The sequence below is a fragment of the Magnolia sinica genome, chromosome 12 (assembly GCF_029962835.1).
Source record: "Magnolia sinica isolate HGM2019 chromosome 12, MsV1, whole genome shotgun sequence".
NCBI classification, from domain to species: Eukaryota; Viridiplantae; Streptophyta; class Magnoliopsida; order Magnoliales; family Magnoliaceae; genus Magnolia; species Magnolia sinica.
In genome coordinates this window covers 63320961-63332718 of record NC_080584.1, presented here as the reverse complement: position 1 = coordinate 63332718, position 11758 = coordinate 63320961, and the positions used below count along the sequence as shown (strand labels likewise).

The window sequence follows — 11758 nt, the reverse complement described above, 5'->3', positions numbered from 1 at the left end:
CTCCTACGCCAGCGCGATGTGTTCAGCGATTGGTCTGTCCTTGATGAAGGCACCCTGCTCAGGAGAAATCAGTTTCGGCAGTAGAAGATTCAACCTGACAGCTATGATCTTGGGAAATATTTAGTAGACACAATTGCAGAGGCTAATCGGACGAAAATCTGAAAAACAGGTCGGGGCAGCTCTCTTTGGGATTAAACAGATGAGGGACGATGAGAAAGCACGGGGCATTTCGCCCCCGTGAAATAGGTGGACTGCAGACCTACAATAAGTTTTTTTGTAAAAACTCTGTTCATTTCATATTCAAGAAGCTTTACAGGCTGATATACAAAATTTCGAGCACCCCCAACCACACCTGGGGGCACCTATCGTAAGAAGAAGAAGAAGAAAACCAAAAAACCCCAAACTTTAGGATCCAAACAGGGCCACACAGGCCACCCAACAATTATCCCCAAACTGCCCCCAAACCAACTTTATCAAGGAAGAGGAGACCCCTCACAATGCATGGAAGACCCTCCCGGGCATGAAATAGGGCCGAATTCTGATTGGCGCTACCCATCTTGGCCATAGCATCCGCCGGCCCATTACCTTTTCTGAAGATGTGCTCAAACTTCACCTGACCTTGGAGACAGATGGCCTTAATCCTACCCAACCAATACTTCCACTTCCAGCCTGGACTAGTCGATCCTGAGAGGAATTCCACCACCAATAGAGAGTCTTTTTTTTTTTTGAAAGAGAAGATTTCATTTCAAACTAGAAGCTGTACATCTTACAGACCTACAATAAGTTGAAGAAGAAGAAGAAGATTGGACTGGTACCAATCCTCTAAAAGATCAACGATAACACTTATGTTGTTGATCTTCCAGATGACATGGAGATCTTGCATACTTTCAATGTTACACACCTAACCGAGTATCATGAATTGAAGCAGAATGAGAACTTAATGTCGAGTTCTTTTGAAGTGGAGGGGAATAATGTAGAGTGGGTCACAAACACTTTCTTGGCAAAGATAGATTAGAAAAGGCCCGATCGGAGGTGGAAGTGATTAGGACCGTCAGAACCCTAAAACAGGCCTATCTTGAAACTAGAATGAGTTATTCGACTATAATATATGATTTTGGGGTAGGAGAAGCTACTTTGACCAACCAACCGTGCTATACCGGGTTGCCCATGCCGGATTTTCATATACCTTATATAATATATAGAGGAGATCAAAATATTCCTCTTAAGAATAGCTCTTAAATCCATAAGAAGAGATAAAAAGTAATATTATTAATGAAAATTCTACTTCAAAAGCCCTTCCATTTACCTTATATAAGCTTATGTCATAAAATTGATACTTTACTAAAATAGTAAAATATAGTGAAAATAGCGATTGATTTGTAAATTGACTCAAACACTTTTCTTTCTCAGGCCATGACACTTACAAAATTGCATCTTTGCGACAATTCTATTTGTCAGATCCATAGAATTTAAAACCTGTGCTGGTACTTCGACTTTAAAGTTGCTTGGTCTACTCTATAAAATTCTTTATACAATGCATGTCCAAGATTATTCTAACAAAATAGGTCTGATCAATGAAACTTGAGCCATCCATTTTGTAGGGTCCATCATCAACTAGTTATGCTTCTAAAAAATCATTTCAACTACAGGATCATAGTCATTCCGTCTGAAGTTTTAGAAAATACATAGTTATATATAAGAAGTCCATCTTTGCGATGCATATGATCATCTTCTTTTACTGTGGTTAATCCATATTGGTTGATGAAGTGAGAACTAAATTTAATGGGCAGACGAGATCAATTGATTGGGTGGTTTGTTTTTGTCCACGTACCGAGGGCTACAGTACCTTATAGTGTTCCTCGTTGCTTCTTGCATGTACCCCAAGCTTTATAATAGCTTCATGGCTGAATTTTCAAACATGGCCGACCTCCGTCTCTTTCAACAGGAAAGAAGGGTCTGCTCATCAGTGTTCTTGTGGGGTCCTGGTTTGGTGATCCAAACCGTTGATTTGATCAACTATTTTTGTCAGATACCAACCTTTTGATCAATGGTTTTTTTTTTTTTTGGGTTAGCTTGTTAGTACACACCCATGTCAGTACACACTCTCGATGTTAGCCACCCCCGCTAGGGATCAATACCAAGACCTCAAGTGTTGAAACGAGGCATCTCCACTCAGTCTGCCAGTTGAGCTATGGATCAATGGTTCATAAAACTAGGGATAAAAAGATGTTTAACATTCAAAGTAACATAACTGAACGATCAAGACTTAAGTATTCCAATATGGAAGATTGATTAGGTGTACCCCTTCCATGTTGAGGCCCATTTCTCACTAATCCAGAACTTACGGGCCCTACCATGAATAAAGGATTAAGGCAAAACTACCACTGGTGAAAAAATTCTAGCTCTTTCCACAGGGTGCCCGAAAAGCAATAAATTGTTAACAAGAAATATAAAAGGGCCTTGATCGAATTTCCGTGGGAAAGATGCCAAAGAGTTGTTGAAGTCAGGATCTTCTAATCTTAAAGATTTTGTGGAGTCTTCAATTCATGCTGTGGCCTATTAAATCGACTGTCTTGATCACTCAGCATGCCTCCGCTTGTCCAAGTTCAAGTAGGGAATAAATATTCTATGGCCAGGGTAAAAACTAAAAAGATGTTGAAAGTCCACTCACCACGTGGGCATCAAACGTGTATTGAATTTGGACCATGGGAAGTGTTCTGACCTTTTCCCACGTAAACATTAGCAAGACTACATGTTACAGCCTCATCGTGTATATGCAATGGCCAAACAAGGAAGAATGTTTCTGTTTTACTTTTGGTCGGTTCCAAATGTGGTGGGGACTGCCTAATGACTAACTTGGACTTCACATGGTGCATGCTGCAGAGCACCTGAAGAGGATCCGGATTCCCTTAAGAAATATTCAGATCAGACATGGCATGTGTGGTTGGGCAATTTGACGAATGATTCTGATCTCACACTAGCAAGCATCTGTGGGAAGCCACGCCATGGGTTGAAATAAACAAAGAAGCGATGGAAACATGGGTTGAAATAAAAGCCACGCCATGCATAAACATGATTATTATTGTCTTACAATAAGAGTTACAGGGAGAAACTGATCTGACTTGAAGGTTATGCACGTGGCCGGGTGAAAACCTTCCGAAGTTTGTCTAAAGCAAAATAGTAGCGGTCTAAAGCAAAATAATAGCATGAATAGATACATGCATCAACGAAATAGAAGTATAGACCTCTCCAATAGCGGTTGATGTAGAGGAGTGCTATGAAAAGCAAGAAAGACATAGTACATGACACCGGAAAGCATGCATAGAAGATTATGTCATGTCCATTATCCTCGTCGCCTGACGTTGTTGGCATTGAAGGTGGTAGCGGAGAAGTGAAGCAACTCTTCAGTGGTGGTCCACAGAGTAGGGGATTGTCTTCGTAGCTGGTTTCTCCAAAGGTGCCAAACTGCCCCTTCATCATGTCCGGTAAGATGCCGGATAGGTTATTGTGAGAGACGTTGAATGCAGATAAGAAGTTAAGCTCAGTTAGTTGAGGGGGATTCTCCCCGCTCAATCTATTGTGAGAAAGGTCGAAGCTCTCAATCTGTTTTAGATTTGAGAAGGTTTCTAGAATTGGTCCACTCAATTGATTGTGGGACAAGTTCAATGCATGAGTAGCGGTTAGATATCCAATTTCAGGTGGGATTTCACTAGTTAACTGGTTCCATGACAGATATACACTGGACATCAAGTAAAGAACGTCACCCTTGTAAGTTTCAGACCTCTTCTTTGTTATGAACTCCACCTCTTCCTCAGCTTTTGTCAAACGTACAATTATATAAGGCACACCAACTTTAATACGGTATCCAGGCAGCTCCATGCCTGTACCGATACTGTCAAACAGTGGAGAGACAACAAAAGTTGAGAAGTCAGTTACTCTTGCCCTCCCGAATGTCATTTTACCAAAGCACGGCGGTATTGGACCAGAAAGATTATTCTGTGAAAGATTTAATATGCTGATGTTCTTTAGTTGACGCCAGTGTTCGAAATATCGGTATCACACAATGTATCGCACCCTTGGGATACAGATACGTATCGGTTATCGCACGGGATATATCGTTTGTATTGCATAGTTTATCGCACTTTTTGGGAAACATGGGGAAACATTGGGAAAATGGTTGAATTTTTTAATGAACTCTGGGGATTGTTAAAAAAGCCCTTAATATACACTTTTAAATCATAAAGTTTCAAAAAAGAAGTGTACATAATAAATTTCCTTTGTATAAGGTCCCAAGCTGTGCACTGTCCGATTGAACTAAGACAACTATATTCAGTATCAACCCCGTTCATCCGTTTTTCCATATCATTTCAGGACATTATCTAAAAAATAAAACAAATCCAATAATTAGGTAGACCATACCATAGGAAACAATGGTGATTGACCATTAGTGGGCCACAAAAGTTTTGGTTCAGGCTAATAAAAGTTTTTTCTCTTCATTCAAACCATAAATTTATCTGGTAAAATGGATGGACGGAGTGGATAAAATACATGAATTATAGTTGGCCCACAAAGTTTACAAAGTACATTGCTCACTAGGGGATCCACTTCCCACCACACTGGGGGTGGGGTGTTGCTACCAAGGTCCTTCGCTCAAAACCTATGTGGGGTCCACTATGATGTTTGTAAGAAATCTACCTCGTCCATTCATTTTTTGAGATCATTTTAGCACTTGAGAGCAAAAATGAGCAGAATCCAAGACTAAAGTGGGCCGCACTAAAGGAAAAGGTGGGTAGGAAAATTCCTACTGTTGAAACCTCCCTGGGTCATAGGGCCCACGATAATGTTTATTTTCTATCCAATCTGTTAATTAGGTCACACAGACTTGACCTGAATGAAGAGGAAAAATAAATATCATATTGATCCAAAACTTCCGTGACCCTCAAAAGGGTTTCAATGATAAACGTTCAATCTACCACTGCTGTTTGCAGTGTGGTCCAGTTGATCTTTGGATCTATCTTATTTTTCGGCTCAAGCCTTACAAAGAGCTCGCCAAATGGACGAACGGCCTGGATATAACACATACCTCATGCTGGGACCCACAGAACTTGGTGACGTCAACACAGTTCGGTGGTGCGTCGTGCGCGCGTACTCGATTACAATAAAAAAAAGGGCGGGATTAGCTGAGTAGCGAGACTTGCTACTGAATTGACGTCACCAAGTTCCATGGGCCCCACCATGATGTATGTTTTGTATCCACACCGTCCATTAATTTGGAGAGAACATTTTATGCCATTAGCCTAAGAATGACTAAGATTCAAAGCTCCAATGGACCCCACCACAGAAAGCAGTAGAGAGAGTGACGCCCACCATTAAAAACTTCTGAGGGCCACAAAAGTTTTCGATTAAGCTGATATATTTTTTCCCCTTTTATAATGCCTTTTTTAACTTATTAACGGGTCAGATCTCAAATAAACATCACGGTGGACCTTAGGAAGGTCTCAACGGTGTATGTCACTTTCTCCACTGTTTTCTGTAGTGGGGTCCATTACAGAATTTTATCTCTCTCGTTATTTGACTCATGTCCTAAAATGATATCTCTAAATGGATGGACCGTGTGGATATAACACATTTATCATGGTGGGACCCACGTAACTTGGTGACATCACTTTAGTAGCGATCTCGCTACTCAACCTGTCAGTAGCTAATCCGCGTCCGAGAAAAAAGGCTTGAACAACCTTTGGTTTTCAAACAGAGAGGGTTACGGAAACCAGAACCCTAAAATATCTCCCAAATCTCATCGGATGTCTTCGGATTTCTCTCCAAAATCGGAGATGTTATTTGCGGTAACCTAGGAATGGCGCTTCAATTCGAATGGCCCACCAAATGGAAGCTTCCGATCATGGCGATCTCTTCTACAGGTACCGAAATCCACCCTCTATTTTTTTTCCCGATTTTTTCGGATGATGACGTCGATGTCCGACAATAATGGAGAGGAAATCGCGTGATATCGTCAAAATATCGTGCGATATCGACGATATATCGGCCGATATCTGGATTTTGAGTTTTTTGGTTATCTTCTGGGGGTTATCGTGATTGTATCGTCTCGCAGGGGTGCGATAACGATAATATCAGCCAATAGTATCGATATTTCGAACACTGGTTGACGCAACTGCGTGGGAATGTGACCTTGCAAATTATTTCCTCTGAGGAGAAGAACCCTTAAATTAGGAAATGCTCCAATCCAATTTGGAATATTACCAGAGATGTTGTTGTGGCTGACATCCAATGTAACAAGGGAGGAAATTTAGGATAAAGCATTTGGCATCAATCCTGTAAGCTCATTTCCTTCCAAATGTAAGAATTTCAGAGATAGATTGAAGCATGAAGGTATGGAACCAAAAATTCTATTTTGGGAAAGGTCCAAAAGCGAAAGACTAGATAGGATGCAATACTCGGCTGGAATAGGACCTTCTAAATAATTTTTTGGCATGGAAAGCCACATTAACTCAGAAAAGTTACCAATCTGTGCAGGAAGACAACCTGATATGTTGTTTTTACCAACATCCAATAACTGTATATGAGGGCTTTTGAATATACCAGCTGAGATCCTCCCGGTGAATTGATTGCCATCCAAATACAGATACTGTAACCAAGTCAAGTTCAAACAAGTCGGAAACACTGGGCCTTGTAATCTATTGTTTGATAGCTTCAAAATTTCTAATCTGATGCAACCCATGGCCAACTGCTCTGGTATTTCTTCTGAGAAATTGTTTCTCGACAAATCTAAAGTAAACAATTCTCTCATGTTACCCATTGACAGAGGAAAGGTACCATGAAGAGCGTTTGCAGACATGTTTAAGTATAATAAATTTGGAAGGCAGAAACCGATGTTTTCAGGAAGTTGTCCGTAGATGTGGTTGCTGGAGATGTCCAGATAATATGCATTGAGGTTGTTAGAATGAGGTGGCAGATGGAATGGGCCAGCTAAGGAGTTGCTTCCTAGGTCAAGCATTTGTAGTCTTTCATTCTTCTCTAACAACCAAGATGGAAACTTTCCCTTGATGTTGTTGTGGGAAAGTTCCAATGCTATCAAGTCATATTGGGTGGAAAGGAAGCTGGGAATGGTACCAGTGAGCTTGTTGATGTTGCAGTTTGATAAGAGGAGGGCTTTCAACTGGAATTTAGGAGTCCAAGGTGTGGATTCAGTTTCAATCTCTAACTGATTGGGGTAAGTTATAACCTCGCGCTCAGGATAGGGATAGTTAGCCTTCAGTACTGAAAGTTCCACAACCTCGAGCTTGGAAAGATTAGCAAATGAGCTAAATGAGAGAGACCCCTCAAAGCGGTTGGAGGAGAGAGAAAGGAACCGGATCATCGTGAGGCTAGAGATGAGAGATGAGGAGATTTGCCCACTGAGTCTATTATAGGAGAGATCAAGTAGTTGGAGGGATGACAAGTTGCTGAGACATGGAGGAAGGCTCCCTTCCAATTCATTTCCTTGAACATCCAGTTCTTGGAGATTCTCAAGATTGTAAAAAGCTGCAAAAATGAAAATGTAATTAACTTGTCACTACAAAATTCAATTGGTCATAGGAGAAATAATCTTGTGCTCTCGATATTGTAATAAGTGTTATAGTGTTCTAATTAAGTACTATGAGTAAGAGCTTGTAGTCCAATTGATCGATCTAAGTTGCCGGTTACATCAATGGAATCTAGCCCATGGAAAAAATTGCACGAATTAGATGATCCGATCAATTTGTAAGTTGACATTCTGTTTTATAGCCATCCATTTCCCCACCCATGGATGAAAGTGATGCTTTAAAACAACAAATGCCTTATGACCAAACCTATGAATGAGATGGCTCACTTGCAACATGGATGGGCTAGAACATCTGAATAGTGTGGTTTTTTTTCATGGTTGCCATGTATTTTGGATCCTCTAGATCGATTAGTTGGACAGTAATTCTAATCATTTTGTTTTACTATAATAAGAAAGCAATATAGATCCATCTGTGAAAACAAGGCACTCTAAATGCTTTGCACCATAGGCCCCGATTGTTTAGTGATACAGACGATTTTATTTCAATAATCTATATTTACAGACAAATGGGCTTGTAGTGCATGTATATGGGGCGGTAAACATTTCACGCCATGGACCTACGGTTTAATGATCCAGTCAATGATCTGATCTACTTACCATCTGATCATGCATGTGGGTCCCACAGTGCACATGGGGCCGTATGAATTTAAATGCATGTGTGGCCCATTATACACTGTGCGAGTGATCCAAAACATTGAACATTTGATCATGGTGGGAATTTCTGGTGGTGTGGCCCACTTGAGTTTTGGATCTGCCTAATTTTGCCCTCATGTCCAAAGATCAGCTGGCCAGATATAATGGCCCACAGTTTTGTCACACGGACGGTGTCATATGAAGTAGGAAAAGGAGTTTCATATTTCTTCGAATTTGGAGGTCAAACCAGAATCTTACGGGGACTTCCAAGATTTATATGGAACCTCTACTTCATTGATCAGGTTATTGTTGATACTGGGACCTCAGGCCAAAATATCAGCCAGATGCACAACTTGGGTGGGCCATTCCACATGGAACAATGGGGATGGGATGACAACCATAAGTTTGTGTACGGGTCAGTATCTTTAATCAAACAGCTTAATAGGTGTAACTCACCAAACCTATGGTCATCACCGAACCTCAAACAAACGTGATGACAGTCCAATGATCCCCTACTACCGCAGATGAAAGAGTATGGAAATGGTAAAGATCCTGTAATTCACAAACTGTCATCACGTTTGTTTGAGGTTCGCCCTGCAAACAACACATTTGCAAACCCTAGCCCTAACACTCCACTATTCCAGACTATTGCAATTGGATTCGATTGTGCATCCAAACTCACTCTCAAATCTCCCCTCAGCGCTTAAATGGCATGCAATTCCAACAAAATAATAATAATAATAATAAGAACATCCAAGAAGAAAAGGGTGATCGCTAGATCGGAATGGATTCAAGTGATTCGCATCTCAAAAGACGCCATCTCCCCTCAGCGCTTAAAATTTCATGCAATTCCAACAAAAGACATAACAAGAACATCGAAAGAAGAAAGGGCCATCGCAAGATCCGAATGGATTCGAGCGATTCGCATCTCAAAACACACCATTTTCAATTAAATGGAAAAGATAAACTACGAAAATAGAAACTGAAATCACTTACCGTTTTCTTCTCTTGAATCCTTCCAAACGATTCCTCCATCCAAAAGACTCAGTTCTCCGTTTGACTTTTCCGCAATTCCCAAAAACGCGAATGACTTTGCTTCTGTTTGCTCAAGAAATCGGTTCCGTCGATCTTCTGGAGAGAGAAATGGAGAAAAACGGATTCTTATAGGGATATTGAAACAGGAGCGCTTCTCAAATCTTCCAGATGTTTACATGAAAAGAAATCCCCCAAAACCCTAGTTTTTCCGAGATCTAACATGAAAATGTGTAGAAATGTGTAGACCTGAGCGTATACAAAAGCGATCTAGGGTTTCGTACCTGTTCTTGGGATGGGATCTGAATTGAGAGAGAGGATTGAAGTGAGAAAATGGAGGAGACAGCAAATGGCCTAGCCGGGAATGAAATTTCCAGATGTGGGGTCCAAATAGTTGTTTATATGTCATCTAATCCAAAAATCAGGTGCGCCACCATTCCGATGAAGAGAAAAACCTAAAATAAATAAATTTAGGTAGGTCACAAAAAATGAAATATAGATTTTAGGCGTGGCTGTACATTGTTCTCAGTGATATGCCCCACCTGAGATCTTGATAGGGTCAGTTCTTTGAATGCACGGTGATCATGATGAGAGTCGCTAGATCCACGGTTTGGATTCCACATACACATTATGGGTGGGCCGGGTTGGAATATATGATATTAACCGTTTGATTCTCAGGCATGTGATCATGCCCCATCTTTTAATAATCAACGTTCAATTTTCATACATTCGAGCTGTGTGGGGCCCACCTTTTTGGTTTGCTTGATCACTGCGTTGCTAGGGGTTACGGTTTTCTACCCTGGGAGGTCTACGTGGCATCCCTCATTTAGGGTGGGACCCTTCGGATTCAAGGGTTTGTATGTTCTGTTGTGCCCCGCTGGAATGAATTGACATCCCATAACATTATTAATTTGCTAGGCTCATTCGGATGCACGGACCGAATATTATTTATAAGTAGACGGCAGAAAATTAAAATATTCCACTGTCCATATCAAATGGTTTTAAGTAGACGGCTGAAAATTAAAATATCCCACTGTCCATATTAAATGGTTTAGATGGTAGGCTTTTTACCTCATTCCCATGCAACTGAGCCTCAATTCCTATGCAACTGAGACTAAAAGCTAAACTTTTAGCCTTTGTTTTTACGCTACTGGAACTAAAAGATAGGCTTTTCACCTCACTTCATATGCAACTAAGGTAAAAAGTAGGCTTCATATCTTTTTGCCTTGATTTCTTTACAACCGAGGCAAAAAAACACATTTAGCCTCTATTATTATAATTGGAGCTAAAAAATTGTGGCTAAAAGTATATTTTCTTATAGTGCTGACTGCTGACTGCCAACAAACATTTCGATGGGCTTGAAAAATAATACCTGCGATAGTTTAGAAATATTTGGGATTGAGCATCCTAACCATTGATTTGGGCGCTCTCGTTTAAATAATACCATTGGATAATTTTTTATTTTTTAACTGCCCAATATGTGTAAAAATATTTTTCCAAATAGTGATTCTGACAATATGGAGCATTCCCTATTCTCCCTATCAAATGAAACGGTTTTGATCACAGCCATGTGTTTCATATGTACAACAATGAAACGATTCTACATATTCAGTTTCTTGGGCTGACACTTTATCATCTCCCTAATAAAATATAACAAGGAGATTCACCGTCTGGCACCTGCCCCTGCATTTAATTACCCCTCCACTATTTTTGACTAGAATTATTTACACACTTGCTTTGCGCTATGCAGCCCACAAGATTGACCTACTTGATGAGTAGACTCGTGACAGTGCCCTTTTATGCCATGTCGAGTTCGAGTTGAGTCAGATTGCCTGAGCCCTCCACTCAAGCCCAATCAGACTAGGGTTCGGGTCTAGGATTTCTAGCCCAAGCCCAACCCAACCAAATTTGTTGGGTTGGGCGGGCCTGTCAGGCTCAGGTTGAGTTCGGCCCAAGTTGCACCCCTAGTCCCCATGACTAGTTTGGCTTGGCCTATGACCACTTGCACATGCCAAATGTAAAAACAAGCTGGAAATTATAAGTGATTTCAGTCTGAGTTAAAATAATAATAATAATAATTAATTAATTAATTCCCATTCTAAGTAAATAACTAAATCATGGATCTAATCTCACCCATGTACATTATGTGCATGACCCAAAAGGCCAAAATCTCATTTCAAGAGGGTTTGGTGAGCTCTTCCAAGGGGCTTTTGCTTCTATCTCACACATTCATATCATCAAACGACTGGAAAGAATTCACATTTAAGTGCCATCATTAAAACATACATGTATAATATAATATGTAATATATACAATATAATATGTATAATGTATTAGAGATATATATGGGCATGGCATGGGCATGGCTAGTGGTAGCCCAAGGTCAGCCCAAAATTTTTTGGGCTTTTATATATTGGCCCAAGTCCATCCCATGGGCCAAAAGGCATACGCACACCTGGGCCAAAAACCTGCCCAACCCAAAAGCCCATGGGA

General features: G+C 40.6%; 1 protein-coding gene across 1 annotated transcript; it reads right to left on the bottom strand.

Moving 5' to 3' along the window:
* Positions 1-6163: 6163 nt before the first annotated feature.
* LOC131220150 (receptor-like protein 15) lies at positions 6164-10835 on the bottom strand. Its single transcript, XM_058215118.1, has 3 exons — positions 10780-10835; positions 9230-9429; positions 6164-7539 (listed from the first exon to the last, which is right to left on the bottom strand). Exons 1-3 carry the CDS (start codon positions 10833-10835, stop codon positions 6305-6307), a joined length of 1491 nt encoding a protein of 496 aa, XP_058071101.1. The 3' UTR covers positions 6164-6304.
* Between the last annotated feature and the right edge of the window lie 923 nt (positions 10836-11758).

What these genes read in the sequence shown, in the direction of transcription:
- LOC131220150 (XM_058215118.1), bottom strand. Translation starts at nt 10,835, where the DNA reads ATGGCTGTGATCAAAACCGTTTCATTTGATAGGGAGAATAGGGAATGC. An exon ending in AATAGGGAATGCTCCATATT is followed by an intron (nt 9,430 to 10,779) that starts GTCAGAATCACT and finishes AACATCTGGAAG; the next exon opens with ATTTGAGAAGCGCTCCTGTT. An exon ending in GGATTCAAGAGAAGAAAACG is followed by an intron (nt 7,540 to 9,229) that starts GTAAGTGATTTC and finishes TCATTTTTGCAG; the next exon opens with CTTTTTACAATCTTGAGAAT.